The following is a 20,766-nucleotide window of genomic DNA, read 5'->3' as shown; positions in this document are numbered from 1 at the left end:
CTTGATCGGTGTCTTTTTCTTGGTTCTAAAAACAGAATAATTCACAATGGAAGAAGACGTGAACAGATATTCTACAGAAATTTTGTACCCCCAAGAATTGAGTTGCAAAAAAGTTAAATGCAGAAGAATTTGTGATCTTAGCGTTGTCCTAAAAAAGAGTACCAGAGAACAAAACTTTATATTAATGTGACGATATGCTGACAAGCTTCCATCTAACAGTTGAAAAAATAAATAAAAAAATACATATGAATTACAAATTGCTTCCATAACAACCGGAATGACCTATAATATGCATTTTCACTCAAAAACCACTGTGATCTGAAAACCAACAAACAATACAAAATAAGCCCCACCTAAGGGTGAAAAACCTTGGGACATCAACGCACATTATCACGTTAAAAGTGATATGGCTTCTTAACAAATACCCCTCTTGTCGACGTGACGCAAGGGAAAGAATGAAATAACCCAGCCATCATCAAACCAAGATGAGTGGGTTGATTAAAAAAAAAAAAAAGAAAAAGTACTATACACATTGGATGGTGAAAGCGATGAGACTATGCACATGATTCAGCACACTAATTGATGTGCCAAGTGTCTTGCAGACGACCGAGAAACAAGGATTTAACCATGAAAACTGTGGCCGTGCACATCATTCAGGGCGTGGAAGTAGGAAGCCGAACCCTGAGTTTTCACGGATCAATGGCGGAGGATCAATGTCCGCTATATCTACTTGTTTCATTGACTTGGAGATGTCATCCACGGTGAATGGTATGCTGCATTATCAGCGGAACACGTAAGGAGATGGATAAAGTTTGCAGTATGAATAAGAAATAAAGATAACCATTACTGTGAAAGAAATGGAGCAAAGCAGAACAACGGTACCTTGAGTCGTCGTCCAACAGGAAAGAACTGCTAACAGCATTATTAGAGTCCTCAGTCATCATAACTCTCATGCTCGAAATAACCTATGTCATTACGGAATAGATTCAGAAAAAAATTGGCAACAAAAGATTGACCTGTCAGGAGAATGTAGATTTCAAATGCTAAACACAAGGACACAGCTCACTTGCTACATATTGTGTGAGGGATAACACGATATATAAGGTCAACTTACGTCTGTAGATACGCTGTGTGTGCCGTATTTGTCATCCCAATACATTGTACTTATCCTGTATAGCTGCTGGATGCTCAGCACCTGAAGAAGTGGAGGGAATATATTATCAAAAGAAAGAATATAAATAAAACCGAAGGAAAAAAAAAGTCGTGGAACCAGTTTAAAAAGATAGGTGCTAACCGGACAAAGTTCTTTTGTTATTTCATTCAAGGTCTTTTTAGGCTTTTGATGTATAACCTGAAATATTATGAAAATGATGGGAAAAAAATTGGTCAGTCAACTAATAATGGTAATGATCATTTCCAATCATGTAGGGAATATACACAAATCTTTACCAGGAAACCAACGGCCTGTCTAATATGCTTTAATTCATCCCAAGCTGAGCCCGCATACTGGACACAAAAGGATTTTAGTTAGAGATATAAAGAGTGCAACAAACGAAATTCGAAGTGTTCAATGATGCTCACTTCTTCAGTAGCATGGTAGCACCACTGTTCTAATTCCGCCAGACCTGATTTCACATACTCCCCATTACTGAATGAACAACACTCGCGCCGCAAAAGAAGACTGCAGAAACAGTTTCAACAGACACCATGTAATCTTTAGACTCAGTGAAAATTAGCTCGTAAGTAACAATGGGAGGTTTTGGAGATGGAGAGGTATTGAACGGATCTACCTATTGAATAACTGAACATTGATGAATGAGAATATCTGAGTGAACACTTTACGGACTAAGAAAGCTGGGACCTGTAAAGCCAAAGGGCATAAGCAAAAGGTAATTTTGCTCCAGGGAAAAAAAAAAAAAAAAAAACTTTGGACATTCCAAGATAAACTTTACAACTTACATAGTTTGCTTTCATCATCTTCAGATAGTTGTTCAAACTTTTTACAATGCTTTGCCAGTGAGCAATTAATGCTTGCTGAGCAACAGCATTAGCTTGAGAACGTCCTTTCACTAAACTTCCCCGTGATGTCCTTGGTGCCTGCATTGTGTTTGCAAAAATTCAGTTCGAAATCCTCTACTTATGAGTGCCATAACCAAAAATTTACACTTGGATACTTGTAGCAGCTTGAATAATCAATACTACTTTACAGCTTATTATCTTATTTACAAATATTGTTCGTGTCTAAATCAACAGCCAAAATTCAGTAAATTTCCTTGATGATTACTAGTTACCTTTCATTAATTTTAAATTTTTCTCTCTTTTTTCCCCTTTTGAAACAAAAGCAATATCAATTGCACAACAGATATGACTAAAATAACTTCAAAAGTCACCTGGATGCACAACCCAAGTAACGGGGAGATCTCTTTCTTTAAGTTGTCTCTTATCATCCCGTATATCTTCTCAAGGAAGGCAGTAAGCTGCTGCTTAAACAGCAACGCAGGATACTTGGCCTCAACTTGCCGTAAGTCATCCAGCCTACCAAGTCCTCGACCATTAAGGAACGAAAGTCCAGCACTTTGGGGAGAAGCTCGTAAGCCCTGTAGTTCAAGTGACAAACCATTGGAATGATAAATAAATTTTAGTTAAAGGCAGTTAAGAAAAAGATATATAATGCTTCATACTTGGGACATCCTTCCAAAAAGTGATGCTGATGCTGTTCTTCGCCGCTGTGGTGTCAAGCTAGCTGCTCCACTTGCTTTTAGTGTATGTTGAAGCAACAACAATAAAGTTGACGTATTTGATAGCCAGTAAGCTAACCTATCATTGCTATCCTGGACCTAAAATCAACAAACGTAACAAGCATAAGTAGCATGCAATGGTAAATTGTTACAAATGATTAGTGCTAAGATTTTAAACAAACAGGTCTGGATCTTTCAAACCCTAAAAAGCTATCACTCACCTCTATGGCTGAAGCTATTGTTTGAATAATACGATCGAATATGCTAGTCCTCTCAACTTCAAATGATCTCCAGTGAAGAAGACATTTATATATGACACAGGCAGCGACTGGTCTTCCCCCAGAGAATCCCAAATCTTGCGATATACACTTGATCAGGAGTTCCTGGTTCTCCTGAAACAGAAAATTACATTGCAAGAAACAAGTTAGAGAGAGCGAAATACCAATTGCTGGGAGACGAATTATTTCTCATCAATTAATGGCACTTACCTGTTGCTTTTCATTGAGAGATTTCTGCGGTTTTTCCTCTGATTCAGGCTCGCGGGCATTCGAAACAGTTAGAGCCATATCCTGAAACACAGTAAATAAGCAATACGTTTTTAGGAATTAGTTCTTGTTCCCTAAAATGATAAAGAAAAAAATAACAGAGGACTCTTACTGATGCAACCTTGGGTTCACCATTGAGAACATTCCCATTTTCTGGTGTCCTCTGCAAAATTCAAGAAACATTCATCAATATTTCTTCAAGCTTCTATGAAAATGCAAATGAATTCATCATGAGCAATATTTAAAGGGTACCTGAATAATCACGGTCTTTGGTCTTCCAGATAGAGCCTTTCCAGTTGGTGACATGGTCAATGCTTGTTGTCGAAGTACTTGGTTCTCCGACTCTGAGTTGGAAAGTTTCTCCTCTAGCCTGCATTATGAAGAATAAATCAACTTAAAAACTGTAATTGTGAACTTATGGACACGTACATTAACACCTGAGGCCAAGACATTGCAGTTGTACATTAAGAGATAGAAAAGAACATATGCAGTCAAAACACTGTTATCAGGTCTGTTGATTGTCTTTATGACAGCAATACATGGTAACACAATGGTTCAATTTTCACTAGAATTACATACCTTTGCACGGATTCTTGGAACTGATCTACTTTCCTCTCTGTATCTTCAAGTTTTTGGGTGAGTTCTGTATTTCTCACCTCAGCATCAGACCTAGCCTTCCTGGCCTCTTCTGCTGCCTGTCTTTCTGCCAGCAGCGATGCCTGCTCAGTTGCACGGAATCATTAAGTCAGCACTCAGCAGATAACTGATTCCAGGTAACTAATCGCCAGGGTTTATTAGAATGTGCTCCGGATATGACATTTAGGTAACTGTTATATAGTCCTTAAAATGTTCAAAATTATTGTTGGTATCTAGATTTTAAAACAAGCCGAACCCAAATTATCCACTAAAATCAAGAAACATGCAGCTTTTCTTAGACGTGGAAGTGATTATCTTTTCACAAACAATTCCATAGAAAAAGCACATCCTACAATCAATATTAGAGTGCCTACCTTCAAACTCGCCACCTCAGCTGTTAATGAATCAATCTTTTCAGTGTCCTGAACTATCACAGGAGTCTCCTTAATAACAGGAGGTGCTTCTTCAATGGCTTTTCTAGCAGCTTCCCGTTCCTTGATAACTGCAGCATTTGCTTCTTCTACTTGTACTTGCATTGCATGCAAAGCTTCTTGTACCTTGGCTATTTCCTGGGCTTTTTCTTCTTCCAAATCAGTCTGCAATTCAGATGAAAACAAAAGATTTAAATTTCGGTCAAATTCATGCTGTAATCCCCCACCAAGACCATAGCACACTAGTTAATGTACTTACTCGTAATCGCTTCTCAAGTTGCAAGCGCCATGTGAGCTCTTCCACACGCTTTTCAAGTTTGTCCTTCGCTTCTTTAAGTGCCCCTGTTTCTCTTGCAGCCTGGAATTATTTACAATTCGGAATTACTTTCAAGATGACACATCTTACTACAAAAACAAAGGCACATTAATGAGTATGAACGAACCATTTTAAGCTTTCTAAGCTCTCTCCGAGCAACTCTTTGCCTCCAACCACACTGAGTAACAATAGCAGATTTTCGGAGACTTTTGTAATATGAATACGCTATGAACCACCGCACGCGAGCCTGCAAGGCAATAACAAACACAAACCACTTAGTATGTGGTCCTTCAAGACAAGTTCCATGAAAATAAGCACTGGTTTTGAGCTACGTACATCGTAGAAACAACACATAGAGAGGGAAAATAAAACAATCAAAGGGAAAAATCTGTCTGGAAGTTGTTGTGTTTCTATGGGACTCGTAAGAAAAAGTTTCGGAAGATGTGTGGCAACAAACCTGAATAAAGATTGCAGCCTTTGTTTGTTTTCTGAATCTGAATTCATTGCGAGCTGTCATTGCCCTTAATCCAGTCTGCAATGTGATTGCAGACATGCGCACCGTGGAGTATGATTTTCTGCTAATGTGTCGTCTGAAATTCTTCTGTATCTGAATAGCTGCTGCTTCTTGTCGCAATTGCTCATAAAGTTCGCGAGCAAATACACCTAGTTGCAATGGATCGGAGAAACCGGTTATGATTTTGATTGGAAAATTACGGAAACTTAACTCACATACAACCACAAAGTAGAAAATAAGAAAATATAGACATAAAGGATATTCTGGTTCCAATCTAATTAATTAGCAGAAGAAAGACTTAAGTTGTCCATGTTAGCCCAGAAGAAATCAGATGGACGTGCACCGAAGCATAGAATACAATAATATATCATGTCAACAAACTCATGTTCAGCTGTAATTAATCAAACAAATTAGTAGCTAAAGAACTGTTTACTCCAAATGGACTACTTTCATATCTAAAGTTCCATATGAGATGAGCTGTAGCAGTAATAGCTATTAGGTAGTTTTATTATAATGCACTGACAAACCGTTGTTTTAATATCAACTTAAGATGGTACCTCGCAGGTAAGATTGCAATTGAATAGCAGCTCCACGTAATGCAACGAACTCCTTGCGTGCGATATGGGTTCGAATTTGCCTTTGTATGACTCTTGCCGCATTTCCGAGCACCTCTGCTCTTCTAGCATCCAACTCAGCCATTTGGCCAGCTCGAAGGAAGACTTTTGTCTTGCCTATCTGTCAAATGATTTTGAACAAAATATGACATTGGGATACCAGAGACCAATTGGCAATAAGTACCACAATGTGGAAATAACTTAGGTGACATCCAACATAAGTAACTAGACAATATATTTTGCCGCAAAGAATCAGTAAATCCTATGAAGAAATCATAGTATTCAAATATGCTAATTCCTGGCGCAGATGAATTCACTCTTCTGCCCTTTTTCATCATGTCCCTCCCACCCACTCAAAGGTATTTCATACTTGTCATATCTATAAGCAATTATATTTGGGGGACTACCCCATCGCTGTTGCTACATCATGTATTCCTTTATTTATAGTCCCCCCATTGCTGTTGCTAAGCTGCATGTATTCCTTTATTTATTTATTTATCTATTCGGGGAGGTGGGGGATGGTTGATGCTAACTGCTAAGGAGCATGTAAGATCAAAAGAGGATGCATGAGTAACTTGAATCACCTGATAACCTTTCAATCCCCTTTTATCGAGAATCTTTTCGCATGCAGTCTTATCATCATAGCTGTACAAGAAATATTTATGGCAGATCAAAACTTCTGGAAAACACATAAACACTGCAGCATATGAAAACATACATCCATCCCCTTCCCTGGATTACGAACTAGAACCTAAAAATTATAGACTTACTTTCCCTCCAAAACTTCTGGAGCAAGAACCCCAAAGCGGTGAAGAAACTCATAAAATGTTCGCCTAGTGGGATATCCAGCACAACTGATCCTGATAGCCTCAAGAACACCCTGCAAGAATCACAGAACACCATTGGCATGTATAAATCTTAACCACAGAACAAGAATCGAAAAGATAATGATAATATTCATTTGGGTCCATAAAACTAGTGAAGCCAAGCAAAGCAAGCTTTGGGCCAGAGTATACTCACACCACAGCGCAATTGTTGAATTATGTTGAAGTTTTCAAAAATAGCGGGCTTCAGGACATTATTTGGCTTCACACATCTGATGTAGTGAGGTTCTGTTGAATTTAAGGTCTCCATCAAAGATTGAAGTTGTAACTGCATTTAAAAGTTGTCTTGATCATTTATCAGTAATAGAATATTCCAAGAGAACTTACTTGTGACTAGAATGCCATACCAGCGTAAGCAGGATTGTCACATTTTAAATAATGACTCGAAGCAAATAAAGTAATGACTAAGAGAACTTTTGGCATGTTACTTAAAAGTTCAGAATTCACTCTTTTTTCCCCCTCTTTCAACAAGTCAAATACATTACAAATCACCACTTCCATAAGGAAAAAAAAAAACTAGGTTTTGGATCAGATATCATTATTCATTTCCTTCCTCTCACTACCACAAACGTTGCATAAAGAGTGGATGCCACTTAACTTGCAGAACCTACAATCCACCTTTCACGTCAACATAATTTTGCTGTTTTCCTAAACTGAAACTTAAAACCATATACAGGCATTTTAATGAACAAAAAAGAAAAGAAAAAAAAAGATCTATTCATTGTCATGTCAACTAAACTGCCGGATGCAAAGATATGATACAGCATATCACTGATAGTAACCATAATGACTGAAATCTGGATTCACAAAGTTTAGGGTCCTTTCCTTTTTATATTGAAAAATTGAAGGATGATGCACAACTGCTTGTCACAAGCTTGTTCCCTTATTTCACTCTAGTGCAGAAACTGCGCTGCAGAATTATATATTTTCCTGCTTTTACATTATACTATTGAGCGTTAGGACCTTTTAATTTCCAACTGCATGTATAATTATTTCATGGAATGTCTCCTTTTTAATTCATCAAATTGCCGTTGACCATAAAGTTGTAGCTCTCTACATCTTACAGTGAGACAACCAAGGGAACTTTAACTTCAAAATATATATCTAAACTACAGCCGGTAAAAAGGCTTATTTAATCCAAGATATAGAGATCTTGCAAATGAGATCAACCAGCAGTACCTTAAAACGCGACCCTATGGAGGAAAACTTGGATGACTTTGATGATTCTTCGGGAAGTGGTGGAAATAGACCTGCCACAAATGGACATTTTGATGCAGTCAAAAGATCTTGATGCTCTGCCACCACATAATCCTTGTTTTTATCAAGGAACTGATCAGCCAAATACGTCACCTAAAAAGCAGTGAACTTTTCAGCATAAATGCTAGCAGCGGGCATCAGATAAACATGAAATTACAACCAAAACAAAGCTCCTAACCTCCCCAGCATAGTGAGATATAGTAAAACTTGTACGAGAGAGCTTAGGTTTAATAAACCGCTTGTTGTTTTTGAATGTCTGGTACAACTTCTGAGCAAACGTTTCATGTGTGGATTTTGGAAACATACTGCATAAAAAAATTAAAAAAAGTCAACCAAGGGAAAGAATGCGAATCAGGCAAGTATATTAGAACAGGTATTTAAAAATCTCATAAAGAATTGGAGTTTAAACATATGAAAAACTATAAAGTCAGTATAATGCCCAAGTTCCTCTTAAAGATAATAATTAAGATTCAAACAAATTTAGAAGAAATTATTTGGCAGACTCAATCATTAGATGCATACCAGGCTTCATCCAGAAGTGCAATAATTCCACCAGGTTTCTGTAAAATATGGAAGAACTTAGGTTCAGTCATTCTGTAACATGCTCAAGAATAATAAGAAAAATCTATTCACTGTAAAATTATCTGCCATGTTATGTGAATATTGGTTACATGTCTAAAACAATAACCAAAGTCTGCAAAGATACTTAATCTCACCTTCTCAATCAGATCCAACACGTCCTGGTTATCAACGAACTCTATGTAGCTCCAATTAATTTCTTCTTTCGTATATTCTTCTTGTTCCATTTTAAAGACGTGCTGAAACCATATAATTAGAGCGCAATTGAGATATGGAGAAACTAGTACTAGAGATAGGAAATGAAAAATGCAAAAAGCAAAAGCAACCTGATTGAAATGTTGTTGCAGCTTCTCATTTGTAAAATTGATACAGAACTGCTCAAAACTGTTATCAGGGGAAGTTGTCAAATGCAAAACCAAATCACTCACCACAAACAATGTCTAAATTTAGTGACTTACCTATTGAACTTAAAACTCTCAAACCCATAAATATCAAGGACACCAATTAACGATTTTGAGTTTGGATCTTGACCAATGGAAATGTTAATTTTGTCCACGAGCCTGTGCATAAAATGATCACAAATTGTCAGAACCGGAAATATTGAACACGCAACAATTTTAAAAAGTAGTAGTTAAACTACATCAATTAACTGCTGTCGATATGGGAAAATAATTATTTATCCTTCTGTAAAAGCACAAGTGCAGTGAGAGGAGGGTGAAGTATTAAGGAAGTCAGATACCAATCAAACAGGCGTGAATAAACAGTTTTTGCCAAGGCATCCCTGCTAATCACTGCAGCAACAGGATCGAGAGTTCTTGTGATAACCTCTTCAGGTGTTACCATTACACGCTTAATCAGCGCATCTTCCAAGCTCTTGACATCACACCTAGTGCATCGTACAATTAATAGAAGTGCATGATATCAGATATATACAAAAATATTAATGTAATAATGAAACTCCATGAAATATACGAGATGACAATATATGGCATACTTAAGCAGTTCAGCTGTCATGTTAAGATGGAATCTGGACTTCTCATCCTTAATGACAGAAGAGTCAATCTCCTCTCCTTTTGCAAAATTAACATTTCCAAGATGCAAAATTGCAGCCACAACCCTAAAAATTGCCTCCTGAAAAAGAACTATTTGTGTCAAAGATGCAATGCAACACAAAGAACTAAAGAAGTTAAAATGTCTCAGATGACTAACCTGCTCTTGCTCACTGATTCCAACTATATCCATAGCCCTTCTTGTTGCAAGATATTCATGAGCATCGTCTACCCCATCCAGCTCATAACAGCTGGATTGATTTAAATAATGGAATTCTTTACGGTTTCCCAACTTATATTTCTCTCTGTCCTGAAACATAAAGATAAGATCAGTTCTAGTTGGTAACAATATGAATTTGCAGTATCTACACACATTCTACATGTATTTGAGTATTTGGCATGCAGAAATTTGAGGGCATTACAACATCAAAGTCATTATAACTACCTCATGTGGTGCAGCACAAAGAAGGTAAAAGCAATGATAATTTCTTTCAGGATCCGAAATTTGGCAAACACGAGATCTCTCGAGCAAATAAGTGCGTACAGCTGCCCCAGATATCCTCCCATTCTTGTCGAATTGGATCTCAACAAATTTACCAAAACGACTGCACCAGTATACAAGAATAAACATAAATATAAGCTGTTAGAGAAGTTAAGCTTATAAAACCAACTTTTTTAGCATTATATATAGCAAGATTTGACGAAAGTTTAGTAGCAAAAGGATAAGTGTGAAAGAGCTGAGGGTTTCCAACAGCAAGGTTGCCAAGTCAGGAAGAATGGCTGACCACAGTCCACGTGTTGGACATAAATTCAAACTTCACAACCATGAATTACCTAGAGTTGTTGTTCCTGACAGTTTTAGCATTGCCAAATGCTTCAAGAACTGGATTGGACTGTGAAACATCAACAAATAAGTAGCACATTATCGACATATGATATTTTAATTATCAGAAAAATTGAGGGACCACAATTTTGTTCCAAAAAATATTGCTTTATCATACTTCTAGAACTTGTTGTTCAACTGTACGTCCTTCTACTCCAGATCGACCCCCAAGGTATGCAAGGTATCGCATAAGCATCTTTGTTGTCTCTGTCTTACCAGCACCACTTTCTCCACTGACCAGAATGGAGTTGCTCTTTCCCTCATTAATCATTGCCCTATTGTAAATAGTGTAGAAATCGTTAATATATTATGCAAAGGAAGGGGAAGAAAAGGCAGGATGGTAGAATATATGATATTACCTGTACGCAACATCTGCAACTGCAAAAACATGAGGGCTCAATTCTCCAAATGCAGCTCCTTTATACTGTTCCATCATATGAGTATCATACAGATGAGGTAATCTTTGAAATGGGTTGACTGCAATCAGTATGTTTCCGGTGTATGTCTGGTAAGACATTAGAAGAGTAGTAAATAAGACAACTAACATCTTTCTTTGTGTCAGTCAAAATCTAAGTCAGTAAGAATGAAAAATGAAAATATTAAGCATCTTACATATATTTCATTAAGTTCATATCTTGTTGCCAAATTATGCAAAACTCCGGGTTCATGCAAATATGACAGCTTTGTCATGTCATCTACACCTCCTGGAGGAGCTTCAGTATCCTTTGGGAAAACTTTTGCCATATTTGCGACAACCTACAATCAATTTTCCAGTCATGACAATAATACACCAATGAATGAAGTCGATCGTACATAATTTGCTTTATTGTAGCTCCAGTCTAATAACTTCGCTCAGCAACAAGTAAAATTGGATATCAAAATGCATGATTAAATTTTATATAAAAAGAGTATATGACGAATAACTATGGTGTATTTGCAAGATTTTTATTTGTTCACTAAAATATATAATCAACAAAATCATGTTGTGCCGAATGTGGTTAGTACAACTCACCGTCTTCCCATTAGATGTATGAACATGAACTTCTTCGCCACTGATCCGGAAAACTTCTCCATCAATCCACGCTGCAACTGGGTCTTCAACCCAAACATGGGAACCTACTATAATATTAACTGGTGCAGCCTGAAAAGAAAAGTGCATTAGAATCTAAACAAGAGACAATACATCCAGACAATTTGCAATCCCTAAAGGAAAATTGTCAGAATCAGGAATTCGTGAACATTCTTTTTCTTCTGATATCTGGATTATTGAACAAGAGATAACAAACTCATAGTAGGTTATGAAACCTGAGTTAAAATTCATGTGAACTTTATGCTATAGTGGACTAAACGCCCATGAAGAAATACATCAGCTTCTTTGAAGTACAAGACCAGAATCACTAGATATTAGGAAGGCCAGTTTGGAGGTACATTATGCTTTCTAAGCATTCAAATGAATGATTCAAACTTCAATTTCCCCAAAACATTATCAGAAAAACTAAACAAGTTCAATCTTCGGTCTCTCTTTCTACCATTGACTAGTTGACTTCGAAACCAGGGCAACAATCAACTTCCCACGACGATTCCATGTTTAAAGATACATAATTTCTAAGCCCAACAATACTTATAAAGAAAATTAAATGGATAGATTAGACATATCCATACGTTTTAACTTCGTAGAAAAATCACATCATTTCACAAATTGTGAAAATGACTTTGATACACCAACTTGTATATTTTTTTTTTTTTTTTTTTTTTTTTTTTTTGGGGGGGGGGGGGGTTTCTCTGAGGAACCACTAATAGCAATCTTGATATTGGCAATAAAACCATTCTATTCTATGATATATCTTTTCAGCCAAAATCTTTCTATGCCAAAATTAACTCCTATTTCACAAAATTACATTTTCTTACAATGCTTTGGCATCAAAACCTATAATTTGGCAATGCAAGGACTGATTGATTAAACAATCATGAAATTGCAACATAGTTATTAGCTATAAACAGCAAAAAGATAAATCAAACATCCTATAATCACTTCCTCCAAAGTTTGAATATTTTATCGTGATTCCATAAAAGTTTAACCAAAAAACACATCGCAACCGATTCATCTCAGCTAACCAAACGAGTCAAGGAAAATCAATCAAACCAATCGAAATTCTCCAAAAAGAACAAGAATCAATCAAGCATTAGACGGCTTGTTCTAGTTACCATAGCGATTGAGCTCCGCGATCTTCTCCGCTAACTCATCCGAGAACAGGCCCCGAGTCGAAGAAGAAGGAACTCGGTGAGTCAGATCGGAGAGAAGACACTAAAACAGCTTTTGAATTTCAACGGCAATTTCTATAGACAGAGAGAGAGAGAGAAATGGAAAATAGAGAGAAAAAAATAAAATAAGCTTTTTATATTTTTTTAGCTGAAGAAGAAGACGATAATAAGAAGCGAACAAAGCACAGAGAAGAGCGAATTTTGCCCCCTTTCGAAGGGTTTTGGTTTTTTCCTTAAAAATGAGGTGAAAATGGAAGTTTTTTTTTTTTATATATATTTATGTATATATATACGAGAGGAAAGGCAAAGCAAAGAAAAGCTTTTGAGCTTCTCTTTCTTTGTCATTCTCTCTCTAGGTTCTTTCTCTCTCTAAGTATTTTTTTTTCTCATTTTTTTTTTTGGTTTTTTTATTATTTTTCATTTTTACACTAGTCTGGTCAGCTGGGGTCCTTGGAAGAGAAGGCTATGGAGGACTGGTTCGACACTTCGACTATCGTGGCCTCCACAAACAGTGGCTCTCGGTTCTAAAACCGACATTATTAAAGAGCTAATTAAACCCCAAATTTTGGATTTTCGTTGCTCTCTCTCCTTGTCTTTACTCTTTAGGCATCTTCTTCCTCTTATTTACGGAAATACCCTCCACTCCTTTTTTTTGGGAGGAATATTTCTTCCAACTTTATGACATTGTTTATTTTACCGAAAAAGTCACATCTAATTTTTTTATTATAATAAAAAATTTTCATATAAATTCACATCTTAACTCGAATTAAAAACTCACCATATATGTATTAATTGGAATTGGATGTTCTTTTAATTACACTCTAAATTTCTTTATCATGTCAAATTTACCCCTTTTTGAGTTAATAACTTATTTTTGTTCCTTGAACTAATGAATTTGTTATTTGTAGTTTGTTAATAAACCCGTATTCAAATATTAAATGACAAATTTACCCTTCATACATCATCGATTAATCTGAAAATACAAATTTTTGACTATTTCTTTTTTTTTTCTAAACATAACGCCTAATATGTATTTGATTACATATTTATTTATGAGATGCAAAAAAATAAATTTATCTGTTTATATTTCAAGTCCAACTATTGATTTAAAAAGATACACATGTTCAAATGTGCAATTTTAAGGACATCCAGTATACATTTTTTATAAACTAAAAATGTAAGGTATAAAATAGTAGATAACCCTTTCTGTTATTATTATTATTTCTAAAGGATTTTTTTTTTTTTAATGTCATAGGAGTGGGCTTGCCCATGATTACAAATTCCATAGGGTAATTATATAGAATATAATACATAAAAAAGGGGCTTACGTGATGGATTGGATCATAAACTAAATTATAAGCAAGAATGACTTTACATTTTTTTTTTTTTTATTTAGGCAAAATTTGGAGTTTCAATTCAGCAAGTTAGTACTATTCCTCACGTAATCATACTTTTTGGATTTGATTGATACTCGAAGAGTTTTATTATTGGGAGAAGTCATTCAGACGTGGATACTTGAGATACGTTTTGCATCCATTTGATTATTGGGACCCTTCGTATGGAAAGTCTGAAATCATCATAGAGATTAGAGAGAACTCATTTATAATTCCGCAAGGGTAAATTTGTAATTCTGATATGTCCAGGTGAGTAATTTGAAGCCGAAAAAACTTTGAAATAATTATGTTCCGACCAAAAAATAATTAAAAACGAAAATGTTGGGAGAAAGTTACACTACGATATACGCCCACAATTCGCGAGAGAGAGTTTACCGTGCGAAGCACTTGGACCTTAATATGTTATACCCCACGTCACTACTGGCCAATCATGCAGTTAGGACTGAAGATTGCATCACACGTGGGTGGGACCAGATCAACCAAACCGCATATGTGACACGTAAGCAAGCTAGTGTGAGCTTTTATTTTATTTTATTTTTAATTTTCTTCTTTTTCAATTATTTTCGCTTGATTTCTTGAAAGCGTAAGGAATTATTATTGTTAACTTGATAACTTTTTTGTTGTTGCTAGAATATTAACTTGATAAGCTTGATTGAAAATTCAACTGGATATGTTCCAACTTGAGAAATAAAGAAATAAAAGCTTCATTCACTTTACGGATTTAAATTTTTAATTTAAATTAAGATGTGACATTTTTTGAAAATTTTTAACTGTAGTAAAAAAAATTTAAATATGACATATTCTGAAAGTTTTAAACTTTAGAAACCTAAAACTAAAAATTCGAATCGGTAAAATGAACGAGGCGAAAGTTTACTTAGGTTGAGTACAGAGTCACGATGAAAAATAAAAGTAATCTTGATAAATACTCTTTAAAAGTATATGGATTAAGATTTTTATTTTTTACTTTTTATTCATAACTTTTTCAGTTAAATAATTATATTAATAAAATAATATTTATCAAGAATAAGAGGTAAAAGTCAACTCTTAAGGATAAATTCTGTAATTTTATCTGAAAGGCAACCATGAAGATATTTTAAGGACCCGTTTATTTCACACTTGAACTCAAATCATTGATTATGTTACAATTTTTTCCTCTCACAACAAAATTAAATTTCAAACGCCATAATCAAGAATTATGATTTGAGTATACATTCCAAACGAATCCTAAAATATCAAAAGGTTTAATTTTAATCCATCTTTAAATGATACTCGTTGTCTCAATTTATCTTCTAAATTTTCAAATGCCACATTAATGGCCTCCAAATTTATAAAGATTGCACATTTAGCCCCTTCGTGACAAAACCGTTAAAAATAGATGAAATGAGCATGCACATTATATTTTTAATGAGGGTAAGTTGATAAGAAAATTTAATTTCAACTTTCATTGAAAAATACTTAATACCTCGCTTTGTCTACTAAATTTTTAAATGACACATTAATGAGTCCAAACTTTACAAGTGTTGTACTTTCAGTCTAATATTTGAATGTTTAATGTTAACATTTCATAATTGTGAAAGCTAGTTAAATTAGTATAATGAATGTTTAATGGTTTAAATCTATGCACAGACTATGTAATGTTTTTTTTTTCTTTTCTTTAATGGCAAAGCATTCAAGTATGAAATATTGGACTGAAACTGCAACGTTTGTAAAGTTCAAGAGCAATTAGTTTGACATTTGAAAGTTTAAGAGCGAAATGAGACGTTGAGTATTTATTGGAGGACTAAAAATATATTTAATCCTTAATTACTTTTACCAAATTGTCCTTATCAAAAGCATCATGTGCGACTCGTGTGTTCATGCCGTCTATTTTTTAACGGTTTAGTCATGGAGAGATTGAAAATGCAACGTTTGCAAAGCTCAAGGATTATAAGTGCGATATTTAAAAATTTAAAGAGATAAAATAAGACTACGAGTATTCCTTGTGGGCTAAAATTTAAATTAACCCTTACCAAAACAAATTGTAATCTTTTTTTTCTCATATGTAATCTAAATTATGTAGCATTTTTGGTAGAAATCTAAATTATGTAACTTGTTATCAAAGAAATAATGTACATATAGGAAGAAAAAAAAACACTTGTGCATTATTCTGATGTTAAATTTCCAATACGTGTTAATTAACAATAATGTTTCGTGAGCAATATTCTCTCTGTTTCGGTAACAGTTTTACTAGTTTCGATAATGCTCGGATCAAGAGAGTCAAAGTTAAAATCACATGGACAAAGTTAGAATGGGCTTAAAATATTTATGAGACATTTAGTTCATGGATTAGAATCATGAGATTATAACTATTTTCGATTTACGTGTATTTTTTATGAGATAAAATACTGTAATAAATTATAAATCATGATTTGAATCAGGATATGAATCCCCTTATTAAACGTCCCCTTAGTTTTATTACTCGCAGGCATAATGTATTGGTAATTCAACATATGATTGCATCATAATAAGATATAAAAGTCGAAATTTCCTACTCAAATTAAAAAAAAAATACTCCTTTTGTCTCTTTTAATCCTATAAATAATTTACATGCCTCTTATTTTTCTGCTCATTATCTAATCATCAAAATTACTAACCAACTCTTCTATAATAATGTTGTTGAAATAAAATCAAATTAATATGAGAAATAACATATTAATATTATCATCTAAGAGATCTCTCCCCTGACTTCACGCCTTGCATCTATTAACAACAATAAAAAATGATCATTATACTTGTTTAGTTTGCTGATTCGAGTTTTTAATTTAAACTGAGATGTGACTTTACGTGAGAGCTTTTTACTGTAACAAAAAAAAGTTAAATGTGACTGTTTCTGAGAGTTTTTTACTGTAACTAAACTAGAATCAGTGAAATGAAATGAACAAAAGTTGAACAAATAAATAAAACACAAAGTTGTTAGAAAGATGTGTAGATCCTAAGCTCAATGCAATTATTTTTCTTTCTCATTTGTGAAAATTAGTCCTCAATTTGAATCTACATCCTTTCCCTCACTCGTGAGTTAGCAATGGTAACAATTCCTAGCCACTACCTTCAAGAAAAACAGAGAAAGTTTGGTTTTCTAGAGCTTTTTGTTTGATATTATTCCTAATTAAACGTATTTCTGGAGGTTTTGAATTACATTCATTTTTGTAAATTGTTCATCTAAATAATTTCCGAACACAATTTCGTGTTATAATACAAGTACAACCGGGAGTTACAAAGAAATAAAAAAAAAAAAAAAAAGATCATTACAACATTATGGTCACCGTTCTCGTAACAATGATAAGGTATTCCAAATGAAAGCGAAATCTTATCCTTGTGTCCTTTTCCATTTCCTAAGAGTTTTTTTTTGTTCCTTAATTATATATCTAATTATTATGTTCAGACATTGCTGCCATATTGGAAACTCTTTTCGGATAATTACTACCTATTCGCATAAAATGCACAACAGAAGGATGGCATTATAGATTGCTCCTTTTTTTTTTTTTTTTTTGTCGCTAAGGAAAAGGATTTTATTGAAGAAGATCAAAAAGCAAAGAGGAAGCCACATTGGGGGCTTCCATCCCATGAATCACAAATCCCGTAAACTTGGTGGCTAAAGACCACTTACATAAACGACCTATAACAGAATTAGCAACTCTCGCGCCGTGCTTAGAATTTGTCCCGTTCTTGTTTTTCACGTTTTTTAAGAAAAAAAAAATAACATTTTTAAAATGATGTTTGGTGTAATAAAGACAAAAAAAAACATAAATAAAAATGATTTTTTAGTTTAGTATAAAATGAGAAAGAAATAAAAAATGACTTTTAATCGTTTTTTATTTTTTGTTTTCATTTTTTTCTCTCTCGAGCAGAGAGAGAAAAAGAGACATTAATGAGTTTTTTTTTACACTGAAAATGATCTTTTAATAAAACTACTAAACACATTTTTTAAAATGATTTCTGCTAAGATTGAAAACGTTTTCATTTTTATTTTCATATAAAAAATAAAATCATTTTAAAACAAATTTCAAACATACTTTAATTATCCAACACAACTTAACAGAAGAGAAGCGACATTGAAATCTAAAGTAGATTGCCATTCAGGGCAAGGATTAGAAGAGCCTAGCGCATCTATGAGAGACTTTCAATCACTTTCTACCCAAACTTCTGACCATGGCTTGAGTTGAGAAATTCGCAGAGCTCTGAATGAGGGCCAAAGTCTCTGTGTGAAAACGCCGAAAAAGCCTCTCTAAAACCAACCCAAGCAAGAAAATGGCACACCTTTGAAGTCTCTTGCGAAGACATACAAACCAGTCATATTGTTCTTGAAAGCGGCATCAATATTACGTTAGTAAATATCCTTTAGCAAAAACTATCACCGTTCAGGAACGTTCATGTTAAATCACTAAGAATTAATAGACTAATAAGCAGAAGCATATCTGAATTAATGACGGTCAATTACTCTTTAGAGCTGTATGATTTGTTTTCCAGATCAATACGTTTTTCTAAAGAATTCTTTATCTTTCTCACCGCTCTCTCTGATGATAAGATGTCAGAAAGAATAAAATAAACGTGTGATCTGAGAACCATAACCGCTATATATAGATAATTTTCCCGTTATATTTTAATATTTCTATTTTAACTCATCATAAAAATAAAAAGTACCCTTAAGTCTCTACACATTAAAGGCTCACACTCTATCAGATACATTAAAATTCAAATTACATAAATCTTAGCAGATCACTTTTAAACGGTCTTAATCTTATATGATAGTTCGAAATACATAATTATTCACATATAAACTCAACGTTAGATTAAGGATCCAACATATTAATCTTATGCCTTGTTCGCTTCGCGGATTCGAGTTTTCAATTCAAATTGAAATGTGATATTTTCTAAGAATTTTTAACTGTAAAATATTGAAAACTTGAATCGGCGGAAGATTCTATTTGTAGCGATTTGAGATGCTTGATCAGTAATATCTGGCTATCACCTCACGCTTTTAAAGGGCCTGAAATTCTGACTACCGAGGTTGTTCTTTTGGAGTGTAACTTGAGTATAGTTTTTGAGTTGAATTTGAATTATAACTTGAGTTGAAGTTGTAACTTGAATAAAGTTGAGTAAAGTTGAATAAAATTGAAACTTAAAAGAACGTAAACTTGATTAAACTTAGAACTCGAGTTGTCTTTTTTTGAGTTTTTTTAGACAAAAGAACATGCCCAGTTTTTCAATAGTGCTTTGCAAATCCACAGCACGACCTGCAAAAAGCTAACGAGTTTCTACACTTCCAAACCTCATCCAACAGCAAAGAAGCATAGAGGAGAAATTCTTGATGATTCAGTTGGCCACATAACACCCCCACAGGGGGATTAAAAATCAGATTAAGCAAAACCACAGGGCCTAAGCACTGCAAGTCATCCTAACGGAATGAGAACCTGCACATAACAAGGACAGAAATTTAAGAGAATCATAAAAACGAAAAAGGGAATTATGGGATCCATTAGATTTCCTAATTTTATTTTCTTATTGTTTGTTGAAATATTTCGGGGGAAAAAAAAAAAGAAAAAGAAAAAACAAGAAGTCAGATGATACAAATGCTAAAAAGAAAAGAATATTTTTACCATACTTGCCTAATTTTCATGGTTTTGCAGGGTCCTTTTTCTTGTCACTAATTTCACGTTGTCTATGTTATTGCACTGAAAAACACAATTTGAATATCACCTTATAATTGGAGGAACGGTTATACACATATAATCTGATCCATATATCTTTATTTTTATAGTTTAATGAAAACATATTATTTCCTTTAATAAAGAAAGATAAATCTAAACCTAAGCATTCTTTTTTGTTTTTCTTGAGATCTTACAAAAGTCCCATCGTTATCATTTGATATGTTTCACAAATGAGAGATACCTACCAGGCTACCACTCTCCTTTTTCAACAAATAAAAAAAAAAATCCACACGAAAACTTTCTTTAAGCAAAAAAAAAAAAAAAAAAAAAAAACGCAGAATTACACTTTAAAATGGAAGAATAAAGATAATGGGGGGCAAAAAACACCTCCTCCTAAATAACACTTCCAAACAGAGACAGCTCAATTATAATTTAAATCTACATACAACGATATTATGAGTCCTTAAAAGATAAAAATCTTAAATCAAAAGAGCCATTTGATCTTTAACATAGTCCACTTTCCAATTAATGTTCGACTCAATATAGATATTTCTAACATGTAAAAAGATATTTTTAATCTTTTTTTTAATAACTCACATGCATCTTTTTATTTTTATTTTTTTTATAAGTGCACATGCATCTAGTTGAACATAAAATGATATTTTTAATCACACAGAAAATAATTAGTTCTGATCACTTCTCCCACATCAAGGTAAAAAACAGTGAACTGAGGACACCCAATCACGAACACACAGACCGTGTTTAAAATTGATTTTATCTTTATTTTTTACATTTTATAAAAAAAATAAAAAATTTTTTAAAATAGCATTTAACACAATAAAAATAAAAAATAATAATAAAAATAATTTTTTAATTTAGTGTAAAATAAGAGAGAAATAAAAAATAATTTTTAATTATTTTTTATTTTTATTTTTTTCTCTCACAAGCAAAAAAAGAAAAAAAAATATATTAATAAA

At 33.9% G+C, this 20,766-nt stretch overlaps 1 protein-coding gene across 1 annotated transcript; it reads right to left on the bottom strand.

Annotated features, from left to right (window-relative positions):
- Positions 1-157: 157 nt before the first annotated feature.
- LOC21409959 (myosin-17) lies at positions 158-12,609 on the bottom strand. The gene is made up of 38 exons (XM_024161463.1): positions 11,459-12,609; positions 11,059-11,202; positions 10,806-10,951; positions 10,565-10,721; positions 10,398-10,456; positions 10,009-10,168; positions 9,724-9,873; positions 9,509-9,645; positions 9,254-9,400; positions 8,973-9,074; positions 8,841-8,898; positions 8,652-8,753; positions 8,458-8,495; positions 8,114-8,240; positions 7,858-8,028; positions 6,815-6,946; positions 6,565-6,674; positions 6,379-6,439; positions 5,738-5,915; positions 5,124-5,329; positions 4,794-4,913; positions 4,610-4,708; positions 4,294-4,515; positions 3,863-4,002; positions 3,536-3,653; positions 3,396-3,446; positions 3,227-3,307; positions 2,960-3,130; positions 2,682-2,837; positions 2,391-2,597; positions 1,960-2,097; positions 1,791-1,861; positions 1,582-1,681; positions 1,450-1,506; positions 1,295-1,351; positions 1,115-1,195; positions 883-965; positions 158-773 (listed from the first exon to the last, which is right to left on the bottom strand). Exons 1-38 carry the CDS (start codon positions 11,603-11,605, stop codon positions 650-652), a joined length of 4,608 nt encoding a protein of 1,535 aa, XP_024017231.1. The 5' UTR covers positions 11,606-12,609; the 3' UTR covers positions 158-649.
- Between the last annotated feature and the right edge of the window lie 8,157 nt (positions 12,610-20,766).

The sequence above is a fragment of the Morus notabilis genome, unplaced genomic scaffold (assembly GCF_000414095.1).
Source record: "Morus notabilis unplaced genomic scaffold, ASM41409v2 Scaffold329, whole genome shotgun sequence".
Classification (NCBI taxonomy): domain Eukaryota; kingdom Viridiplantae; phylum Streptophyta; class Magnoliopsida; order Rosales; family Moraceae; genus Morus; species Morus notabilis.
The sequence above is the reverse complement of the archived record's forward strand: the minus strand, read 5'-3'. Positions and strand labels throughout refer to the sequence as shown.

Bases quoted from the DNA above. Each gene is read 5' to 3' on its own strand.
- LOC21409959 (XM_024161463.1), bottom strand. From the start codon at position 11,605: ATGCACTTTTCTTTTCAGGCTGCACCAGTTAATATTATAGTAGGTTCC. The intron at 4,914-5,123 runs GTTTGTTGCCAC...ATTGCCTTGCAG, and splicing joins AGGCTGCAATCTTTATTCAG to GCTCGCGTGCGGTGGTTCAT. The intron at 4,516-4,609 runs GTAAGTACATTA...TCTGAATTGCAG, and splicing joins AACTTGAGAAGCGATTACGA to ACTGATTTGGAAGAAGAAAA.